Raw genomic sequence first — 24407 nt, 5'->3', positions numbered from 1 at the left:
CCAAAAGTATTGACACCCCTGCAATTCTGTCAGATAATACTCAGTTTCTTCCTGAAAATGATTGCAAACACAAATTCTTTGGTATTATCATCTTCATTTCATTTGTCTTTAATGAAAAAACACAAAAGAGAATGAAGCAAAAAGCAAAACATTGATCATTTCACACAAAAACTCCAAAAATGGGCCAGACAAAAGTATTGGCACCCTCAGCCTAATACTTGGTTGCACAAACTTTAGCCAAAATAACTGCGACCAACCACTTTCGGTAACCATCAATGAGTTTCTTACAATGCTCTTCTGGAATTTTAGAACATTCTTCTTTGGCAAACTGCTCCAGGTCCCTGATATTTGAAGGGTGCCTTCTCCAAACTGCCATTTTTAGATCTCTCCACAGGTGTTCTATGGGATTCAGGTCTGGACTCATTGCTGGCCACCTTAGAAGTCTCCAGTGCTTTCTCTCATACCATTTTCTAGTGCTTTTTGAAGTGTTTTGGGTCATTGTCCTGCTGGAAGACCCATGACCTCTGAGGGAGACCCAGCTTTCTCACACTGGACCCTACATTATGCTGCAAAATTTGTTGGTAGTCTTCAGACTTCATAATGCCGTGCACACGGTCAAGCAGTCCAGTGCCAGAGGCAGCAAAGCAACCCCAAAACATCAGGGAACCTCCGCCATGTTTGACTGTAGGGACCGTGTTCTTTTCTTTGAATGCCTTAATTTTTCTCCTGTAAACTCTATGTTGATGTCTTTGCCCAAAAAGCTCTACTTTTGTCTCATCTAACCAGAGAACATTCTTCCAAAACGTTTTAGGCTTTTTCAGGTAAGTTTTAGCTAACTCCAGCCTGGCTTTTTTATGTCTCGGGGTAAGAAGTGTGGTCTTCCTGGGTCTCCTACCATACAGTCCCTTTTCATTCAGACGCCGACGGATAGTACGGGTAGTACTGTTGAACCCTCGGACTGCAGGGCAGCTTGAACTTGTTTGGATGTTAGTCGAGGTTCTTTATCCAACATCCGCACAATCGTGCGCTGAAATCTCTTGTCAATTTTTCTTTTCCGTCCACATCTAGGGAGGTTAACCACAGTGCCATGGGCTTTAAACTTCTTGATGACACTGCACACGGTAGACACAGGAACATTCAGGTCTTTGGAGATGGACTTGTAGCCTTGAGATTGCTCATGCTTCCTCACAATTTGGTTTCTCAAGTCCTCAGACAGTTCTTTGGTCTTCTTTCTTTTCTCCATGCTCAATGTGGTACACACAAGGACACAGGACAGAGGTTGAGTCAACTTTAATCCATGTCAACTGGCTGTAAGTGTGATTTAGTTATTGCCAACACCTGTTAGGTGCCACAGGTGAGTTACAGGTGCTGTTAATTACAGAAATTAGAGAAGCATCACATGATTTTTCGAACCGTGACAATACTTTTGTCCACCCTCTTTTTTATGTTTGGTGTAGAATTATATCCAATTTGGCTTTAGGACAATTCTTTTTGTGTTTTTTCATTTAAGACAAATTAAATGAAGATAATAAAACCAAAGAATTTGTGTTTGCAATCATTTTCAGGAAGAAACTGAGTATTATCTGACAGAATTGCAGGGGTGTCAATACTTTTGGCCACAACTGTAGAATGAGGTGTACTCTGGTTGGAATTCAACTGAGACTGGAATGGAATGGCTGTCAAACATGTAGAGAAGCTGATTTTTCTAAAACTGTGCAGTGGTCTCTTAATTTTTGCCAGAGCAGCTTTGAAAATTATTTTGCTACACAAAAATCACTTTATCAAGCAATTTGGCTTCAGTCCTCTAAAAAAAAAAAAAATCTTGCATCTAAATTGCCTCCATTTGTCTGGCTTTTCTGTTCTCCATTACTGTGCACTGGGAGTACGAATGCTGGCAAGTGCAAGAGGAGGCACCTCAGGAGTGCGCTCACTCCTCTGCAAGTTATTCGGCGCAGGTATCCTCCTCTTAGCACTCAAGACTATTGTCCTGCATAAGCATTGCTACAGTGGGTGTCTCATGTACTGTGGCCTCATCCATAACGCTTCCAACACAGTTGTAGCATCATCGGTAACTCCTCCAGCACGTTGCACCATCGGAGGTAACTCCTCTAGCACAGTTGCACCATGAGCGGTAACTCCTCCAGCACAGTTATACAATACGCAGTAATTCCTCCAGCACAGTTGTATTATCAGTGGTAGCTCCTCCAGCACAATTATACCATCAGCGGTTCATTAATATTAATACTAGTCAAATGTTCGACATTTTATTCTATTTACCTACAGACGGTCCTGAGTGGAGAGGTTTATACCAGCGTGTCTTTCCTCATTGATATGGTTAATGTCAGCCTTGAACTCCTTGAAGACAAAGGAAAAGATGGAGTAAGCAATTCTCTAGCTCGGTAAGAAGATAAAATGTTGTACCTTTTGCACTTTAGAGGGATTGTTTCCACTAGTATCATTCTTCATCGGTCTATAGCAAGAGTGGGCAATTTATTTTCGTAAGGGGCCACATGACACCATAACTGTTGTGGAGGCAAAACCAACAGGCTTAAACGGAGTCTGCTCAATATTAATACTAACATATTAGTTATAATTATTTATATTAATTGTATCACTTTATATTGAGCAGAATTAAGTATGCTGACATCCCCCTATATACCATATGAGCCTACGCTCAGCCCCCTTATATATCATGATAGCCAACACACAGCCCCCTATATACAGTTTGAGCCACCCACATAGCCTCCAATATGCAGTATGAGCCCCTCAAATAGCCTCCTATAGACAGTATGAGCCCCACACATTGCCTTCAAGTATACAGTGTGAGCCCCACATAGACTCCTATATACAATGTGAGCCCCCACGTAGCCTCCTATATACAGTGTGAGCCCCCCCACATAACCTCCTATATACAGTATGAGCCCCACACAGCCTTCAAGTATACAGTGTGAGCCCCCACATAACCTCTTATATACAGTGTGAGCCCCCACATAGCCTCCTGTATACAGTATGAGCCCACACATAGCCTCCTATGTACAGTATAAGCCCACACATAGCTTCCTATATACAGTATGAGCCCCCCACATAACCTCCTATATACAGTATGAGCCCCCCACATAACCTCCTATAGACAGCCTCCAACACTGTCTACATGTATACAGTTTGAACCCCGCATAGCCTCCAAGTATACAGTGTGAGCGCCACATAGCCTCCAAGTATACAGTGTGAGCCCCACATAGCCTCCAAGTATACAGTGTGAACCCCACATAGCCTCCAAGTATACAGTGAGCCCCCACATAGCCTCCATGTATACAGTATAAGCCCCACATAGCCTCCATGTATACAGTGTGAGCCCCATGTAGCCTCCATGTATACAGTGTGAGCCCCATGTAGCCTCCATGTATACAATGTGAGCCCAAATAGCCTCCAAGTATACAGTGTGAGCCCCACATAGCCTCCATGTATATAGTGTGAGCCCCACATTAGCCATATATACAGTGTGAGCCCCCCACAGCCTCCAAGTATACTATGAGCCCCACATAGCCACCGTGTGTACAGTGTGAACCCCACATAGCATCCAAATATACAATGTGAGCCCCACATAGCCTCCTATATACATACAAAGGTCCCATACACATGGAAAAAATAACATGTACTCCCCTCGATCCCATTCCCCCGGCGCTCCTGTCTTCTGCTAGTTTTAGCAGCAGCGTGATGAAATTACATCTTCGTGTCTGCTGTCTCACACTCTGGCGTAAGATGGAGCCAGTGACCCCGTTCCCTACCATTGTATTTAAAGCTGTCTGCATCGATGCAAATAGCAATGACAGGGGGTAGTGGTGGATGCATGGCAGGTGGAGGATGGCTTGTTGCGGTCCGTGGGCCTCTGTTTCAGCCCCTCAGCTGGCGCGGTCCGCAGTTTGCCCATGTCTGGTCTATAGGATTGGTGTTTAATGTTAGTTAGGTGGGACTCTGAGCACTAAGACACCCACTAGTCGCAAGGATGGCTATAACTGAGCCCCACTGGGAAGTTTTCGTACCCCCATCTCTAGTGATCAGTGTCTGGGCAAAGTTATTTCTGTTTCAACCATAAGAAGGGATGAAATGGGAATAACCCTTGAAGAAAAGCTCTTGGTGGATTTTAGATAGACCGCTTCCTGGGTCTATCAGGCAATCTTTGCATGGACCAAGCAACTCCAGCAGGGAGCTCAGTCTGGGGGACAGCTGGTAATCTGGTGGACTCCTGTAATCAAATTGCCTATGGTGGGAAATACCTATGTTTTTGTCGCCCTAGTTTCGGTTAGATTTTTCTCTCCAGTAACAAGTAATTAGGAGATTTCTATGGCTAAAGACTCGGAATATCAACCCCATTTCCAAAAATTCACTGGCTTGGTCTCCCCTCTGTTGGTACCTACTTGTTTGGTAGCAGACACAAAAGTGTTTCAGAGCCTACAGGGGGTAAAAGCTCCAGTCTGGAGGAGAATCATTCCTACTTCTTCTTAGGGGGTCCCAGATACTGACTATCCCCTGAATATGTCTTTGCTGAGACCTGCATTGATTGTAATTTTTTTTTTTTATCTTTAGGTTTGACTTTAAAAAATCAAAGCTGCTTTTTGAGAGCTTTTCCAACCAGAATAAATCCATTAACCTGGTTTCCCATTCAATGATGGCCTTTGACACCCGTTACACTGAGCTCAAGCCACCCACCCAAAAGCCTAATGTCTTCAACTGCATCTTGCAACCATCCAAGAGCAACAGCAACCCGGGATCCTTACAGATAGAATTACATCACCGGTAAGAAAGGCCGCAGATAATGAACCCAATGTACTCACTAATTGCATGAAGTCTCAAAAGTATTTCATTAAAATAGATTTTTATTTTCATTTTTTGTTTTTGCTGTTTTAATATCAATTAGATGTGTTATAAACCCTAAAAAACTCTTCATTCTGTTCAATATTTAGAGCTTGTTTATATCTTAAAGTATGCCCGTGTCTGCCAGAGAAAAATACCCTATCTTCTACATTAAAAACAAAAAACTCTAGCTATACAGATATAACTTCAAACCAAAAAATAAAGGAAGTATAAATCACAATTCAATAATAGACATTCAATTTGGTTAAAACCAACATTTATTTGGTCATAGATAAAATACATACTCGTTGTATACATCACAAAAAATAGAGATACACGGTGCACAATATAACCACCAACAAGGGTATCACAATAAACAGAATTCAGGGAAGAATGTAATTTTGTATAATATTGCTGTAGTGCACAGGATTATGTCTACGCAAATTATATACCAACATTAACATCATGCCGTATATTTATAACATCTGTGCACCTCTCTTAAATGTGTAAATAAATAACATTGTCCCCAGATACTGTGATCAACATCTAGCATATGAAAAAGGACAGATAAAAGAAACTGCCAAAAAGTGTGCTTAATATGGGTTACAGAAAATTTCCCTGAGACAACTGCTAAAGAGCAAAAATAGGACAGGCTGAAAGTTAATTATCAAAGAAATATATATATATATCTCTCTTTTTAAAGTGCTATGTGCAAAATGCGATAAGATATAGATATCATTTATATAATTATATGTAAATTGCCAAGTGGCAGTGTACAGATAGACAGCCTCAGAGTCAATAAAACTCAATCATCTCCAACCATAATGAAGCATGTCTCTATGTGGAAAAACCCATGATCACAGTGAAGAGCCAATACATAGAATACACATGGCAGCTAAAATGTGAATACCTGACCTGTTAGTGGCAGCCGTTCCCCGACGCGCGTTTCGCTTGAGCTTCTTCAATAGGGGGGTATACTTAACCAAATTGAATGTCTATTATAGAATTGTGATTTATACTTCCTTTATTTTTTGGTTTGAAGTTCAGTTAATAGGAAGTCTTGCATAGGCCTTGTTGTATGGCCTATACAGATATAAGCAGAGATATACATCTGTGCATCCGTTCATGTGACTTTTAGATGTTGTAGTGCCAAAGCCAAAATCTACGCTACTGAGCAGTATTATTTTAAAGAGGACCTAAGTGTCCAATTTTTGCTCTTATTTTATTCACGCTGCTTCACCTGACTATTCTATTTTCTATTTATTCCTTTTTTAATCCACAATACAGTTCCAGATATGTGGCTCCTTTTTATTTAGTTGTAACTTTTATGATCTTTACATGGGGGTATGGCTCACAGAATAACAATGCAGAGGAGCTTAAAGACATGCCCCCAAGGAACCTGTGAGCCATTCCCTCTTGTAAAGACTATAAAAATTAACATATCTTTTGGATTCATCCTGTGGATGTAAAAAAAAACGAATATTCAGGGGAGCAGCGGGAGTAAAGTAGAAAAACTGGGCACATACAAATTGGTGACAGTTCCTCAGCCATTGAGTCTGAGTGTTTGTGTTGTGTTTTGTGTGTGATTATTTCTTATCTTAATCTCTTTGTATTTGTAACTTTCATTCTAAATAAATCTTTTTTTCTCCTACGCCTCATTGGGGGACACAGAGACCGTAGGTGTTATGCTGCTGGCCACTAGGAGGACACTAAGTAAACCAGAAAAATAGTTAGCTCCTCCCCTGCACTATACACCCTCTCGCTGGCTGAGATTTCTCCAGTTCTTACTTAGTGTCTATAGGAGACACTTGGGTCTGGTTTCAGACCCCACTGTTTTTATTTTATTTTTGATTTTTCTGTAAATTTTTATTTTTTAACAGAGTGAAGGGGCAACGGTTCCTTTCAACGGCCCGCTCTCCCCCGAACCAACAACAGGCAAGCACGCGGAGTATACCTCCCCGTAAACTTTCCTGCGACAATTGGGGCTGATTCCTCTGGACGATGATGGCGATGATCCTTACGGTCCCGGTAATCCACGGATACTGGCAAGCGCATGGAGTGCAATGGAGAAGTCTGGAACAGCGCTTCCGAATGCCCTGAATCAGCCCCATAGTTCTCCATCCCCCTGCCATAGGGAGGATCGATTGAGCATACCCCAACTCCAGCTCTGCTTCATCAGCTATGAGGATGAGAAGACCTGCATGAATGACCCCGGACAGCGCGGCCTGCTGAGCACTGGAGTGGAGGTATCGGGTCGGGTCCTGGCCCCCGGGATAAGCGCTGACTTGGTGTCAGTGGCGGTGCACCGGCGCCCTATCACGGCACTCCCCCCCCCCCCCCCCCCCCCCCCCCGGCTTTTCCAGCCTACTAGGTCACAATTTGAATGGCGCCGCCCACTAGCGCCACCCCCTCCCCACCCCCGGCGCCTACCACGGTTAGGCCAAAAATGTAGTCCCTGTTTTTTCCATGGTACATGACGGCACCACGAGAGAGGGGATCCGCCCTACGAGGACAGGAAACCTTCAAGATAAAAGGGGCGGCTCCTCTCTCCGCTTCAGTTGGTTTCCTGTCCTCGATGGGGAACCCTCAAGATGAAAACCTCTTGATGGAAGAAAGAAGAGGATGCCTGGGCCTGGGTCGGGTGATTAGTGGCAGGCATGGGTCTGCTACACCCGACACCGGGTACCGGTAGTCGCCTCTGGGGCCATATACACCTATGCCCCCCCTGAGCGAGAGCATGGCCACAGCCGGGCAGATACCCAGGCGAACGGAGGTCAGCGAGGAGGTCCAGGGAGGCCACTGATAGTGTCCCTCCCTGTTGACATATAGTGGCCATGCAGCCCGGGAGGCACATCAGTGCCCGGGCAGAAGAGCTCCTCGGAGGCCACAGATTGTGTACCCTCCCTGTGAGCACCAGACACCGGACCCCGCAGCGGAGGTCGTTCCGCACATACCTGCGCCAGAGCAGGGAGATGGGGTCCACCATGCAGGTAAGAGGTGTCCGGGGGTCCCGAAATGCAGACGCTCACTCGGCCGGGCCGCATCGGGAGGCGCGCGCGCTGGGAGCGCGCATCATGGCCGACGAACCGGAAGTGGTGCGGCGACCCGGAAGTAGAGCGGCGCGCACGACACCACGGGGCCTGGGAGAAGCAGAAGGTGTGCACGGTCCCGGGAGGGGCACGGAGCACGCATGCGCGCGCACGTTCACACAGAGGCGCGGCAGGTGCAAGACCAGTTGGTCTAAAAAAAAAAAAGGGGGCTATTTAAGTTCGCCAGAGAAGGCGAGCAGGCGTCACAGCACCAATTTGGAGCAGAAGTAACTGCTTGCAGCATAAGCAGCGTAATGGAGAGCCCTTCGCCAGAGCATGTGCTACCACGCCAGGAAGCAAAAGAGGGGCGGTCGCGCTCGGAGGAGAAAGCACGTCGCAGCAGTAGTGTGAGCCACTCGGGCAGCGCACGGGCGGGTCGTCACCGCAGGAAAGAGGGGTCCGTAGTCTCGTTGGGAGACAGTGAAAGGACCAGCCAACCTCCAGATCCGGTACCCGTTCTATGAAGCGTCCGAGTGGTGAGTGAACTTCGAGAAAGTCCAGTTATCTAATATCTGTTTTCTTTCTCCCTCTCCTCCTCCTCCTCTTATATACATTGGCGGGGTGGAGTATAGGACGTCCCTAAGAAATGTAGAGGGAAGTCGAAGAATAAGGAATGTGCCTTATGTAAAAACCCCACAGAGGCAGCCTGGAACAAAAAGTTGTGCCAGGAATGCATTAACAAAACCATAGCGGAGGAGACACCCTCATTTTCGGCTAGTCTGAGGACCATAATTCAGACAGAAGTTTCAAAATCAGTAAGAGCATTACAACCTGTAGATACAGAAAGGAAAAATAGGAGAGCAAGCCCCTCAGGGGTCTCTCAGCAAGACTCTACAGAGTCAGAGGACGACTCAAATAAGTCTCAGTATGTAGGAAGTAGCTCGGACGGGGAAGATACATTTCCAGTAGAAACTACGGATGAGCTCATTAAAGCAGTTAGATCTACCATGGGACTAGTAGAAGAACAGACAAAAAAGACAGCCCAAGATCTCATGTTCAGCGGATTGCAAAAGAAAAAACGTAAAGCCTTCCCTGTTAACGAGCAACTAAAAGCACTAATAAAACGCGAATGGGAAAAGCCAGAAAGGAAGTCCCAGATAACGAATTCCCTAAAGAGGAGATACCCCTTTGAGGAGGAAGCGTCCTCGTCCTGGGATAGGGCCCCCAAAATTGATGTGGCGATATCAAAGGTCGCCAGAAAATCTTCCCTACCCTTTGAGGACCTGGGGTTCCTAAAAGAGCCACTGGACCGAAAGGTAGACAATTGCCTTAAATCAGCCTGGGAAACCTCGGCTGGCGCACTAAGACCCGCCATCGCAGCCACTTGTGTGGCTAGGTCCCTAAAGATATGGACAGACAACTTGGAAGATCAGTTAGAACAAGGAGTTCCCAGGGACATGATTCTGGAATCATTACCGGCTATTAGAGCGGCGGCGGGCTTTCTTGCAGAGGCGTCAGCAGATTCGGCCAGACTAGCGTCAAAATCAGCAGCCTTAACAAATGTAGGACGGCGGGCGGTATGGCTCAAGTGCTGGCCGGGGGACACACAAGCAAAACTGAAGCTTTGTTCTCTACCATGTGAGGGAAATTTCTTATTCGGTCCAGCACTGGATGAAGTATTGGAAAAAGCGAGTGACACAAAAAAGAATTTTCCGAAACAACCGTTTCAGGCCTTTCGGCGCTCCTTTCAGAGGGGCCGAAAGTTTAGAAGGCAACAGTTCAAAGAACGTGACAGAAATAATTCTGACATACGATACAGAGGAGGGAGAGGCTTCTATTTTAGTAAGCCCCCTAGAGAAGCCAAAAAACCCGGCCAGTGACGGTCCCTCTCAGGTGGGGGGAAGGCTCTCTCACTTCCTCCCAGCCTGGGAAAGGATCTCATCCAGTACCTGGATCCGACAGATAGTAGGGTCAGGTCTGGAGTTAAAATTCCACCACTGGCCACCACAAAAATTCATCCAAACTCCGGTACAATCATCCCAAGAAAGACAAAAGAGTTTGGAGGGGGAGGTGTTATCGCTTATACAAAAGCGCGTACTGGAAGAAGTTCCAGAAGGGGAAAAGAAGGAAGGTTTTTACTCCCCCCTATTTCTGATAAAGAAACCAGACGATTCCTGGAGGACGATTGTAAACCTGAAAGGCCTCAACAAGTATCTAGTAGTCCCATCGTTCAAAATGGAAACGATAAGGTCTACGGTGAAACTCCTCTTCCCTCGGTGTTACATGTCGGTCCTGGATCTCAAGGACGCTTACTATCATGTCCCGATCCGGCAGCAAGACCGCAAATTTCTCAGGGTGGCAGTCCAGATAAACTCTCAGTGGCATCATTTTCAATACAAGGCTCTGCCCTTTGGGGTAGCAACAGCCCCCCGGGTCTTTACGAAGTTAATTGCGGAGGTCACGGCACATCTCAGAGAAAAAGATGCTCTAGTAATACCATATCTGGACGACTTCTTGATAGTGGGGAAGGATTTCGCTCACTGTCAGGAACAAGTCAAGACAGTAATAGAGACTCTTCAGACTCTGGGTTGGTAACTGAACTTCAAAAAATCCAGGTTGGAGCCAACGATGGTCCAGAATTTTTTGGGCCTAACAATAGACTCGGTAATGCAGGAGTGACGCCTCCCAGAGGAGAAAGAAGAGAAAATCAAAAACCTAATCAGAACAACGTTAGGAAAGCCAACAATGACGCTGAGGAAAGCCATGTCAGTGTTGGGGTCCCTAACCTCCTGCATACCAGCGGTAAAATGGGCCCAACTTCACACAAGGGAACTTCAGTGGTGTGTGTTACAAAACGATCTGACGCTTCAGGGGCAGTTGGAACAGAAGCTTACCATCCCGGATCCTGTACTCCAGTCGCTAAAGTGGTGGCTACAGATAGAGTCCTCTCCGAGGGGAGTACCCTGGACATATGCAGCCTCCAGAGTAGTCACGACAGATGCCAGTCCCTGGGGCTGGGGAGCCCATCTAGACACCCTGTGGCTCCAAGACCCTTGGGCGCGGGGGGAAAAAGATCTATCCTCAAACGAGTGGGAACTACTAGCCATCGAAAGAGCGCTGGAAAGATTACTGACACACCTAAGAGGACATCATGTGAAAGTCCTATCAGACAATCGTACGGCGGTTGCATACGTAAACCATCAAGGGGGCACTCGTTCTCGGTCTTTGATGGAAATAGCGAAAAGAATCTTGACTCTGGCGGAACATCAGTTCCTTTCATTATCGGCCCTGCATATCCGAGGCGCGGACAACCTGAAGGCGGACTTTCTGAGCAGGAACCACTTAAAGCAAGGAGAATGGTGCCTAAAAGAGTCCATTTTTCAGCAAATTGTGCAGAGGTGGGGAAAACCCATAATAGATCTCTTCGCCTCAAAAACCAACAGGAAAGTTCAAAGATTCTGCTCCCTAAGACCAGCAGACATGCCACTGGCAGTAGACGCCATCAGAATAAGATGGACATCAGGTCTCCTATACGCCTTCCCTCCAATATGCCTCATTCCATTAGTCCTGAAAAAAATCAGGGAGGATCAAGCCAGAGTAATTATGATAGCTCCCTTTTGGCCAAAAAGGCCGTGGTTCTATTGGCTGAGGGTGATGTCAGTGACAGACCCATGGGTGCTCCCAGAGGATCACGACCTCCTAACACAGGGTCCCTTCAATCATCCTCCGAATTCCAGGCTGCATTTGACAGCCTGGAATTTGAAAGGTCACTGTTAGAGAAGAAAGGCTTTTCAGCAAGATTGATTTCCACCCTAATTAGTAGCAGAAAGCCAGTGACCACAAAAATATATGGGAGGATATGGAGAAAATTTTTGTCCACCTCAGGCCCAATACAGGAGGGGGAAGTGCCTGTGAGGGCGGTGCTAGAATTCCTACAAAAGGGTTTGGACCTGGGCTTAGCAGTCAGCACCCTGAAAGTACACGTTTCAGCCCTGGCAGCATTATTTAATTATGACCTGGCAAGCGATAGATGGGTCGCCAGATTTATCCGGGCCTGTGCTAGAGCTGACTCTGTCCCATCTCCTAAACCTCCTCCCTGGGATCTAAATTTAGTCCTATCATCCCTAACGGAAAGTCCATTTGAACCAATAGACGCAACATCAGATAAAGTGGTAACTTTAAAAACAGCCCTGTTAGTGGCGCTCACATCGGCACGTAGGGTTGGGGACTTACACGCACTATCAGCAGATCCACCATACACTCAGGTTATGGACGATAGAGTCGTGTTGAGATTAGATCCAGCATACCTCCCTAAGGTAGTGTCAAAATTCCACAGAGCCCAAGAAATAATCTTGCCATCCTTTTGTCCTAACCCCGGTAACAAAAAGGAAGAGAAATTACATTGCTTAGACGTTAGAAGATGTATCCTACAGTATTTAGAGGTGACAAAACCATGGAGGAAACAGAGGGCCTTATTTGTCTCGTATCAAGGAGCAAGGAAAGGCCTTAAAGCCTCTAAGCAAACTATAGCTAGATGGGTGAGAGAGGCCATCATACTAGCATATAGTAGTGCAGGTAGGGCTGTTCCAGAGGGCCTAAAAGCCCACTCCACGAGGGCCATGGCAACGTCCTGGGCGGAGAAAGCGGACGCCTCCATCGACCAAATCTGTAAGGCGGCCACTTGGTCCTCTCCATCTACCTTTTTCAGACATTACAGATTAGACCTATCTGCCACCTCTGATCTCACATTTGGGAGAAGAGTGTTACAGGCAGTGATCCCCCCCCTAAAAGAGAATACAAATCTCTGTAACTCTCTCGTTGTGCCGTCATGTACCATGGAAAAACACGGGTATTACATACCTGGTAATGTGTTTTTTCATGAGACATGACGGCACCCTTATATTCCCGCCCTATCACGTCATTAGTTGGGTGTTTCGTTAGTATTATACACTCCCTTGGTGTTGGAAATTTAGCAGTGTAAAATATGTATTGTTCATGTGTGCACTAACCTGCGGAGTTCCTCTCGTGCTCTGTAAAACAACTGATGCGGAGAGAGGAGCCGCCCCTTTTATCTTGAAGGTTTCCTGTCCTCGTAGGGCGGATCCCCTCTCTCGTGGTGCCGTCATGTCTCATGAAAAAACACATTACCAGGTATGTAATACCCGTGTTTTAGTCCCATGACGCGTCCTCTAGTCCGGGTCGCGCCTCAACATTGGCGGCTCCTGTCTCTCGCTCTCCCTCTCCTGAGGTTCACAACGAGCACGACTCTGAATTCGAATCTGACACGTCAGCCCCTCAGAATCCCCCAACTGATCAAGAGTCGCTTGATTCTCTTATAGAATCAGTCAACAGGATTCTGAAGTTGGATGAGGAAAATATTCCCACTCCAGCACACACTATCTCATTTAAGAAAACGAAGCGTATGCGCAGGTTATTTACCAGCCATCCAGAGTTTAAGGAAATTGTCCAGAAACATAGAGATCGGCCACATAAGCGGTTCACAGGGCTAAAGTCTAACTCAGGCTAAATACCCTTTTGCTCCAGACCTAATGAAGGCTTGGTTCCAGTCCCCTTCGGTGGACCCCCCTGTATCCCGTCTTGCTTCTAAAATGCTCCTTTCTGTTTCTGAGGGTTCCTCAGCCAGAAACCCCTCAGTTCAGTTTTTTGAAGCCTCAGGAGCAGCGCTTTTTCCATCTTTCGCGGCAATTTGGGTCACTAAGGCAATGGCCGCTTGGGCAGAAGTCTTGATTACTTCCTTCCCGGGCACCAATCTTCCTCCGAAGGCAACCACTGTCGCCAGGCAGATAATTCACGCAGCGGATTTTGTAGTAGACGCTTCTTTTAATGCCACGAATTGCGCGGCTCGAACTGCCGCTAATGCGATCTCCATTAGAAGAGCCCTATGGCTCCGCAGCTGGTGGGCGGATGCCATATCTAAAAGATCGTTGACTTCTCTTTTTGGAGAGAAACTGGACCAGCTCCCGAAACCGGCTTAGCAGATTTCCTTTTTAGGAATGATCTTGGACACTTCCCGCGGGATGGTCACTCTCCCTCCAGAAAAGACCCAAGCCTTACAACAGGCAGTGCGGACTCTTTCCCGACCGGTTTCTCACTCCATTCGTTTCAGCATGAGAGTTCTCGGAAAGATGGTGGCTGCGATGGAAGCAGTTCCATTTGCACAGTTCCATCTCCGTCCCTTACAACATGCGTTGCTGTTAGCTTGGGACAAGAACCCGTTCTCCCTGGACCGCCGGATCCTTCTGTCCCTGCGGGTCAGGCAAACCCTCAGGTGGTGGACACTGAGGTCCTCCCGGAATCAAGGGAGGTCTTTTCTCCCAGCAAGATGGTTGATAGTAACCACCGACGCAAGTCTGCTCGACTGGGGTGCGGTCTTTCGTCACCACACAGCACAGGGGTCGTTGGTCGACCCGAGAGTCACGTCTCCCCATCATTTTGGAGATACAAGAGATCAGATTAGCTCCACGGAGTTTCCTCCATCTCCTCGCAGGTCACCCTATCAGGATCCAATCCGACAACACCATGGCTTTAGAGTATATCAACTGCCAAGGAGGTACCCGTAGCAGGATGGCCATGCACGAAGTGAGTCACATCCTCCATTGGGCCAAGACCAACCATTCACCCATCTCCACATCCCAGGCGTAGAAAATTGTGTGGCAGATTTTCTCAGTCGCCAAGGCATTGCCTCTGGAGAGTGGTCTCTTCATCCAGAAGTCTTTCAGCAAATTTGTCAACATTGGGGGACTCCGGATGTGGATCTCATGGCCTCAAGACTAAGCAACAAGGTGCCTCGGTTCATTGCCCGATCAAGCGATCCATGCGCCATCGGAGCGGACGCCCTAGTTCTGCCATGGCACTGGTCCCGACTCCCGTACATCTTTCCCCCTGTTCCCTTGCTTCCGAGGGTCATCAAGAGGATCAGAGCGGAGGGAGTACCTGTGATCCTAGTCGCGCCAGGTTGGCTGCGCCGAGAATGATATGCAGAACTAATACAACTAGTCGCCGACGTCACCTGGCGACTTCCAGAACGCATGGATCTACTCTCGCAGGGCCCGATTTACCACCAGAACTCCGGGGCCCTGTCTTTGACGGCATGGCCTTTGAATCCTGGATTTTAGCACAGGCTGGGTCCTCTCACAATGTGATTTCCACCATGATTAGTGCTAGGAAGCCTGTATCCATGCGCATCTAACACCACACCTGGAAAACCTTCTTTTCGTGGTGCAAGGATCATGGTCGATCCCCTCTGGTGTTTTCCATTCCGGCCATATTGGAATTCCTTCAATCCGGATTAAAATCAGGCCTCGCGTTTAGCTCGCTCAAGGGCAAAATTTCGGACTCGTCAGTGCTTTTCCAACGCAAAATTGCCACGAAACTTCAGGTAAAGATGTTCATTCAGGGAGTTTCCCATGTGGCGCCTCCTTATAGAAGGCCATTGGAATCATGGGCCCTTAACCTGGTTCTCGGGGCCTTACAGGAGGCTCCTTTCGAACCGCTGCGGGAAGTGTCACTGACCGTCCTCTCTTGGAAGGTGGTCTTTCTAGTGGCAATTACGTCACTCAGACAAGTTTCAGAATTGGCAGCCCTGTCCTGCCATTCTCCGTTCCTGAATTTTCATCAGGACAAGGTAGTTCTCAGGACGTCCCCGTCCTTCCTGCCCAAGGTCGTCTCCTCTTTCCATCTCAGCAAGGAAATTGTTTTGCCTTCCTTTTGTCCGGCGCCAGTCTATCGCATTGAGAAAGCCCTCCACACCCTGGATGTGGTTAGGGCGCTGACACGGTACATCTCGCGGACAGCTCCCTTCCACAAGTCAGATGCCCTGTTCATGCTTCCAGAGGGGCATAGGAAGGGTCTAGCCGCGTCAAAACCAACGCTAGCCAGGTGGATTTGCTTGACGATTCAGGAATCCTTCCGTGTCAGGAATGCGCCTGTCCCAGCTGGGATGAAGGCGCACTCTACCCGGTCAGTTGGCGCCTCTTGGGTCATTTGGCACCAGGCCTCGGCAGAACAGATCTGCAAGGCTGCGACTTGGTCCAGTCTGCATACTTTTACAAAACATTACCAAATTCATTCTCAGGCCTGTCCGCAAGGCTGCGACTTGGTCCAGCCTGCATACTTTTGAAAACATTGACTAATTCATTCTCAGGCCTCTGCGGATGCAGCTCTTGGCAGACGCAGCCTGCAATCGGCAGTACCTCAGTGTTGACTCAGTGGTACATGAGGTATTAGAAGATGTATGCTCCCCACCCAGGGACTGCTTTAGGACATCCCACTGTCTCTGTGTCCCCCAATGAGGTGTAGGAGAAATAGGGATTTTTGTGTACTCACCGTAAAATCCTTTTCTCCAAGCCAATCATTGGGGGACACAGCACCCACCCTGTTTTGCCTATTGGCTCACTGTAGCATTCTTAGGTTTTGCCATAGTTATGGTTATTGTTGACTGTTTATGCTCCTACTGCTTTTTTCACCGAACTGGAGAAATCTCAGCCAGCGAGAGGGTGTATACTGCAGTGGAGGAGCTAACTTTTTTCTGGTTTACTTAGTGTCCTCCTAGTGGCCAGCAGCATAACACCCACTGTCTCTGTGTCCCCCAATGATTGGCTCGGAGAAAAGGATTTTACGGTGAGTACACAAAAATCCCTATATTCAAGTTACCTCTGAAGACTGGATCTTCTCCTTATCAATAACTTGTCCAAGTTTGAACTTTTTTGTCCTATATGTCTGACCCTGGACCCTTCTGGAATCCGTCTGCCTCATGCTTAATATACGAGTCTGTGCCTTTCTGTTCTTTTTTTTGTTTTTCCCTTTCTTACACGATCTCTCATTTTGTCATTTTTTGCAGCTCCACAAAGGACACCTCCTGCTTCACTGTCGTCCTGAACAACCTAAGAGTATTCTTAATATTTGACTGGTTGCTGCTAGTGCACAAGTTTCTGCAAACACCCAGCGAAACCAAGAAAGTAACCCTGAGCCATCAGCCTGAAGAAGAAAGAAGAAATAATTCTGCAAGCGTGGTTCCCAAAACGGTGAAGATGGGCGTTGTTACAAAAAGGTCTTCAGTGCAAGTGACTCCTGAGAAGCAGCTGGAAGTTAAGATCAATGTGACTGGTGAGACTCTTGCTCTAGTCCCGTCAGCATTGATTAGAGAGAGCTGTCCTCTGCTGGTGACGGCTGTCTAAACTCATGATCACTCACCAGTCATCATTGTCAGGATCCACATGGACACATTTCCACATCCTGACAAATAGTAATGGATACTATGTGGACATGTATGACACTTGTCAACTTTATCGATGTAATGCTCCTATGACCAAATGAATGGCAGCAAAGTATGAATGCCTGAAGTGTCATAGGAAGCTGATGGTGTTTGCATGAAGCTTATTACATGGGATTGTATTTTTACTAACACATAATATATTTTGTTGGTTAATATTACAGGTACAGAGTTTGTGGTGGTTGAAGACGCATCTTGTGTGGATACCAACGCTATAATTCTTAAGGGGACGACCGTTCTCACTTACAAACCCAAACTGGCGGACCGTCCGTTTTCTGGGAGCTTATTTGGGATTGAGGTAAAATGATTGCGGCAACATGTTTTTTTTTTTTTTTTTGTTGTTGTTGTTGTTTGAATCCTCATGCAAATCAAAAAGTTATCATGTCTGTACTGAAGACTAAAGTTCACTCATTCTTTATAAGTCATACACCCCTAGAAGAAGGAGATCTTGGGTGCTCTTTGCATCTTCCCATTTTAGGACTGCTTTTAAAAGGTTGTTGAGTTTAGGAAACACATTTTATTAAAACCCTTTAGAGAATTCAAAGGTAAAGGGTTGTCCTCATCTTAAAGCATGGGGCTTGAATGGCGGACATCGAGAAAGAAAGCAAGTTTTCTATCTAACGTGCCACATTTGCATGTAGTGGATTTGATTTGGGTCAATACAATTTTATTTTGCAATGAAGTCTAGAGGTTTTGCTGAATTTTCAGATTGTACTTAATATTCTTATCATAGGTGTTTTCGTGTCGCTTGGGGAATGAACACGACACTGCTCTCTCCATCATTGATCCAGTACATGTGCAGATAGAACTGGTTGGAAATTCGACTTACCAAAACAGCTCTGGTCTCATGGATGCATTCAACACAGAAGATTTCCCTCCAATTCTGGAGGTAAAAGAAGAATTATATATTATGTGTCTAAATATATTGGTGTATTATATATAGTTTGATAACTATATCTTATTTCTAATAGCAGATCAGCAGTGAAGTTATCTCTCTCTCCTGCACTTCTATCCTTCCCACTGTACATTACCCATCTCTCTGTGGGAGAGAAGGACATAATTGCACTGATAATCTGCTATTAGAAACAAGGGAACAGGGTGAATAAATTTGAGAAGGGAAGCAAAAGACATTGGAAATAAGCCGGGAAGGAGTGGTGGCTGCGCAGCTAATGTGCCATAAAAAATGAGCAGGCAATTAAACATAACAAGCAAATGGTTGATAAAAACAATCACAGGCAGATCCTGACATGATGACAGCAGGGCAACATCTTTCGTACTGTGTACAGCCAGAGATCCTATATCATGGCTCCACTTTGTGTAATCTATGCTGCTTGTATGTAACTTAAAACAGATTAGTCTTGACAGCAGACAGAGGACGGCAGCAAGTTGTTATGAATGGAGACACCTAGAGACCATATTTAAAGGAGTTATCCACTTTTATTAAAGATAATCCCAAACACTTTATACTTAAAATAGCAAACACAGAAGATATTCATCCATTCTGTTCTCAGAGTTTAGGATGTAGCGTTGATGTCAAGTCAAAAGCTTACATCACCGCTGTAACTACCGTATTTTCCGCTTTGTAAGACGCACTTTTTTCCCCCAAAATTGAGGGGAAAAAGGGGGTGCGTCTTACAAAGAGGATATACATTTGCGCTGCCACTGAGGGTTCTTGCCGCGGCACTCTGTGCCCTGATGCTGCCGCTGCGCTGTCCGCCACCGCCGCGCTCCTGTCCCCCGGTGGTTTCTTCCGCCCCACCGCCGCCGCCGCGCTCTGTCCCGTTCAGCGTGGGGGGGTCTCTGTCGCTCCATGCCTGCTTTCTTCCTGGAAAATGGCCGCCGCGCATGCGCAGACGGACATCTCGGCACTGAAATATCGGGAGATGAGAGTGCCGCGGCAAGTACCCTCAGAACGGGACAGAGCGCGGCGATGGCGGCAAACACCGGGGGGACAGAGCGCGGTGGTGGCGGTAAGAACCGGGGGAGAGCGCGGCGGTGGTGGCAAGCAGGCACCGGGGGACAGCGTGGCGGTGGTGGCAAGCACTGGGGGACAGAGTGCGGCGGTGGTGGCAAGCAGGCACCGGGGGACAGAGCGTGGCGGTGGTGGCAAGCATCAGGGGACAGAGGGCGGCGGCAGTAACAGACACCGGCAGCGGCACGCTGCACATCAAAACACCCCCTCATCCCAGCAGCAATGTTCCACTCCGGCCTCCTCCATCACCATCCCTGGAAAGCAATAAGACGCATGGATTATAAGATGCACCACCATTTTATTAAAAATAAAGTTTTTTTCCTATTTTTCTCCTCAAAATTTGGGGTGCGTCTTATAATCCGGAGCGTCTTATAAAGCGAAAAATACGGTAATCGCTGTGTACCGGGTGCTCCAATAGAGCACCACTCCATTTATTCATTCATTCATTCATTCATTCATTCATTCATTCATTCATCAAGTTTAGAAAGGATTCCGGCATTCCAATGGTGCAGTGAAAAGAATTAAGCTTTAGAGAACAGCAATCCACATGAACGTAACCTTTCGGTCTTACAAAAAGACCTTCCTCTGACTGATTGCAAAATGGTCAAGAGGGGAGAAAGTGAAATGAAAGTCAGTGCAAGTAAGTAAATGGGACACAGCTCTGTGGATGTATGCACAACCATTGGCAATCTGATAGACATAAGTTTGCTAACATTTGAGCAAGAGTTGAATGGGCTCCTAAGATTATGTCTCGTGCACTACTAACATGCTTATTCAAGGGTCTGCCAACCAAACCGGGCAAAAGGACCCAGGGATCTGCTGAAGCTTCTGTCCTCCAGCGACTGGTAGGTATCTCGCCACCTGGACCCTCCTATCAAAACTTGCCTCACTGTGATATGTCAGAAATTCTGCATACAGTTAACTTGTCATCTTTAGACTGGTGCCTGTTTGTCATAGTGAATTCTCTGTCTTTCCCTCATCAGATTCAGCTACAGATGCTGGACATTAGATTATCTTATAATGATGTACAGTTATTTCTGGCAATTGCAAAATCCATTCCTGAGCAGGCCAGCACCAGTACACCGGAGTCCGCCGTCTCTGGAAACGCTGAAGGCGATAATGGGGCGAGTGAAGGCTTGATGGTAAAAGACGTGCACAGACATGTGATGGATCCTCTTGTAGGTAAGACCTCATAAATGTATTCCAGGTCTGTTAGGGTAAATTTACAGAACCTGATCTTTTTGGGGATTTATGGGGAGAATGATCAGGTATAAGATCTGTAGTATTGAACATTTATGTCATCATTTCTGTTTTTTCTAGAAAATCAACTTGCCCGCTTGCAGGAGCTGGGGTTTGCTGTAGCGGATTGTCGTAAAGCGTTGCTAGCTTCTCAAGGTAAACCATTGCAATGCTGGGATCTCTTTACAACTCATCCATTAGGTGAGGGAGATATATTTACTGCTGAGAATTGCTGGTGTATAATGACAGCACAACAAGGTTACCCTTTCAACAAACCTTGCTCAGTCACGTATGCAGTCAATCAAAGATGGGCGGTCTTTTAAGCAATTACCGTAGCGCTTGCGAGGCCTCATTGCAAGCGCTGCGCTCTTCCATTTTTGCAGAGCTCTTTTTACTATCAGCACGGGAGTCAGTGCACTGTTCAGGCCAGCAGCTCAGCTATGCTGCCATCCCAAACTGTCAGTATTTAGGACTACATTGCTTCATCCTTCCACCTTCCTTGGTAAGCAGGCATCTGAGAGGCAGGGAAGCAGTGTGCTTCTGAAGATTGAAGCATCTTCTGCAAGTTGCAAGACATCCATATGAATAACAAAAGACTGACTGGCACATCCAAGCTAGTCTGAATAGGTGCATATCAGGAGCAGCTACCTCCATATACAATGTACAAAAAAGGTTTCACTCTATCGTGCTAAAGCATGTCAATGGGAAATATATGAAGTATGATTAGCAATACGGCTTCTGAATATTTGGAAAAAATTAGACTCTTTGCACACAATTTGACCAAATGATGCCTGCCAGTCAACCAACATCAAGGTGGTCCCAAAAACTTATGGGTCCCGAACCATGTGAATACCTCTCTTAGGCTGGAGTCACAATGCTGAATTTCTCATGCGATAATCGCATTGCACTGCACGGACTAGCCGGCACCTCTCCTGACCTGAGCATGACCGCGTGATTGATTACTATGCAGCTGTCAAGCTCAGGTCAGGAGAGCAGACAGCCAGTGCGAGTTTTGTGATGCGATTCTCGGACGAAAAATACGCCAGTGTGTCTCTGCCCTTAGGCTGATGTCTGAATTCCTTAGTGAATGTGGACACCTCTGTCAGCAATGCCTACATTTATGGGTAGTTAGGACCCTGCTGTAATTAAAATCACATGTTGAAGGGTGAAGTGCTCGATCAGAGAGCTAACATATAAATAACATAAGACTGACACATCCAAGATAGCCTTAATAGGTGCATACTAGGAGCAGCCATCTCCATATACAATGTACATAAAAGGTTGCACTCTATCGTGCTAAAGCATGTCAATGTGAAATATATAAAATATGAATAGCAATACAGCTTCTGAATATTTTGAAAAAATGAGACGCTTTGCACACAGTTTGGCCAAATCATGACTGCCCATCAACCAACGTCAGGGTGGTCCCAATAACTGATGGGTCCCTAACCATGTGAATACCTCTCTTAGGCTGATGTTTGTGTTGCTGTTCACATTTCATATATTTTACATTTTTCCTGAGGAAGGAGTTCTGTGAGACTCTGAAACGCGTAGAATAAAGACCACTGTATTAATAATCCGCGTTTTTACTGATTTGCAGAGCGGATTGTCTGACCACATTTTTCCTATCAAGAATCTTCCATGTTGGTCCCTTGTGCATCTGTGGTTCTGCGGCAGCGAATCCTCCATTGCCTGTTACAAAACTCCATTTGAATCATAGAATCATAGAGTCGGAAGGGACCTCCTGGGCCATCTGGTCCAACCCCCTGCTCAAAGCAGGATTCGCTAAATCATCCCAGACAGATATCTGTCCAGCCTCTGTTTGAAGACTTCTATTGAATGAGAACTCACCACCTCTAGTGGCAGCCTGTTCCACTCCTTGATCACTCTGTCAAAAAGTTTTTTCTGATATCTAATCTGTGTCTCCTCCCATTCCGTTTCATCCCATTGCTTCAAGTCTTTCCTTGTGCAAATGAGAATAAAGATGATCCTTCTACAATGTGACAGCCCTTGAGATATTTGTAGACAGCTATTAAGACTCCTCTGTCTTCTCTTCTGCAAGCTAAACATTCCCAAATCCTGCAACCTTTCCTCATAAGACAGGGTTTGCAGACCGGTCACCATTCTGCCATTCTGGTCGCTCTTTTCTGAAGTTGCTCCAGTTTGTTGATGTCTTTTTTAAAAATGTGGCACCCAAAACTGGACATAGTATTTCAGATGAGGTCTGACCAAAGAGGAGTAGAGGGCAATAATGACTTCACGTGATTTAGACTGTATGCTTCTGTTAATACATCCTAGAATTGTATTTGCATATTTTGCGCCTGCATCACACTGTTGACTCATATTCAGTCTGTGATCTATTAGTATACCCAAGTCTATATTATTTGCAATTGTTATCTGCACACCGGATAATGCACTGTCTCATTGGGGGACACAGAAACCGTGGGTGTGTGCTGCTGTCACTAGGAGGTTGACAATATGTATGAAAAAAATGTTAACTTCGTCTCCGCAGTATACACCCCTCCGATCGGCTGTAGGACAATCAGTTTTGCTTAGTGTCAGCAGGAGGTGGACAGGGGTCTCTCGCAGACCCATGCCTACCTCAATATGCGTCGTTCCTTTTCAGGTAACCATGGAGGGATACAGAGTAGAACTGCTACATCTGTACTCCCACACCGGGATCATGAGTACGGCGTGCACTGCCACCCCGTATCCTCATGAATTCCACGGGCAGGACCCTATCCCCTAACACAGGCGTGTTCAGGTGGCCGCTCCTGGTCCTAAACCTTCGTCTCCCATCACTTGCCCACCAGAGCCTGATGATCGAGAGAGACGCCCTGCAGATAAGGTTTGGGACAGCAATCTTTTCATGCAAATAACCGACCCCTGTTACGGGGTAAACTGGAGGTAAGAGGCTGCAGCGTTGTATGATCCGCTTGCCAGCCGCTCTGGCTGAATGTGACTGCTGTAATCAGCTCGGGCTTACAGCCCAGGGCTCTATACTTATGTTAAGAGTCAAGACTTACTTTCAAGCCCGCAGTGCAGCGCGGTTCCAGCCTCCTCCCGTGGTGGCGTTATGGCCCTGGGCTCCGGCAGGAGCCCAGCAAGGCCGACGCTGGATTCTGGTGGCAGGCTCCGCCCCCAGCTTCCTCTTCCTGTACCAGCGCCATCTTGGTGCTCCAGGAGGCCAGAGCAGGGCCCCGCCCACCGCTTCTGGGTGGGGATTTCATAAGGCTTCTAGGCAGGGCTGTTCACCTCGCTCTCTCACCCTCATCAGCCTTCGGGCGGCAGCTGCGGTGGGCAAACAGGTCGTGGGTATGTGAGTACTGCACTACAGGTTGCTCCCTCACTCTGCTTTCTACCCCCGATGGTCGGCACCAGGTAAAACCTGTCAGTATGCCCAAGGGAGAGCAGTCCCGCTCCTCCTCCTCATCCGCTTCAGTGACCTTGGTCAAATATTTTGTATGTACCAAATGCAATGTCAGGCCTCCTTCAGGTCAGTCCTTGCCACTCTGCTCAGATTGCAGCAGACCTACGGTGTCACCTACGATAGAGAGCAGGTACAGCCCCCCGTTTTGCCTGTCAGAGCTCCCACATTACCCCTGGAGCAGGAGGAAGCACCTTGCTTGCCGCCCAGGGGCCATCCATCGTCACGGGAAACAGCGAGTGTCCAGAATGGGCCTCTTCCTTATCCAAGTCCGTGGCCGACCTTACCAGAGTATCACAGACCTTGGTAACGACGCTTAACAGATTGCCACTTCAGACTCCAGTGGACATAGGAGCACCAAAGGAGCCTCCTTTCTCTATCGCCTTATTGGGGGACACAGAAACCATGGGTGTATGCTGCTGCCACTAGGAGGCTGACACTATGCAAATAAAAAAGTTAGCTGCTCCTCCGCAGTGTACACCCCACCGACAGGAAGTAGGATGCTCGGTTTAGCTTAGTGTCAGTAGGAGGTGGACACGGGTCTTTTACTAGACCCTTATCTACCTCAATGTGCGTCGTTTTCTTTCAGGTTCCCGG

The 24407-nt window shown here is 46.9% G+C and overlaps 1 protein-coding gene across 3 annotated transcripts in view; it reads left to right on the top strand.

The window, feature by feature from the left end:
• VPS13D (vacuolar protein sorting 13 homolog D) overlaps nt 1-24407 on the top strand; it is a 438357-nt gene that overhangs the window by 146051 nt on the left and 267899 nt on the right. For all 3 annotated transcript variants that reach the window (XM_073585587.1, XM_073585586.1, XM_073585585.1), the window contains 7 exons: nt 2284-2399; nt 4585-4794; nt 16741-17006; nt 17337-17470; nt 17906-18061; nt 20128-20326; nt 20465-20539. In XM_073585587.1, coding sequence (XP_073441688.1) covers nt 2284-2399; nt 4585-4794; nt 16741-17006; nt 17337-17470; nt 17906-18061; nt 20128-20326; nt 20465-20539 — 1156 coding nt within the window. The remainder of the gene's footprint in view (nt 1-2283; nt 2400-4584; nt 4795-16740; nt 17007-17336; nt 17471-17905; nt 18062-20127; nt 20327-20464; nt 20540-24407) is intronic.

Source organism: Dendrobates tinctorius, unplaced genomic scaffold (assembly GCF_039654945.1).
Source record: "Dendrobates tinctorius isolate UK_male_01 unplaced genomic scaffold, ASM3965494v1 ptg000086l, whole genome shotgun sequence".
Lineage (NCBI taxonomy): Eukaryota > Metazoa > Chordata > Amphibia > Anura > Dendrobatidae > Dendrobates > Dendrobates tinctorius.
The sequence above is the reverse complement of the archived record's forward strand: the minus strand, read 5'-3'. Positions and strand labels throughout refer to the sequence as shown.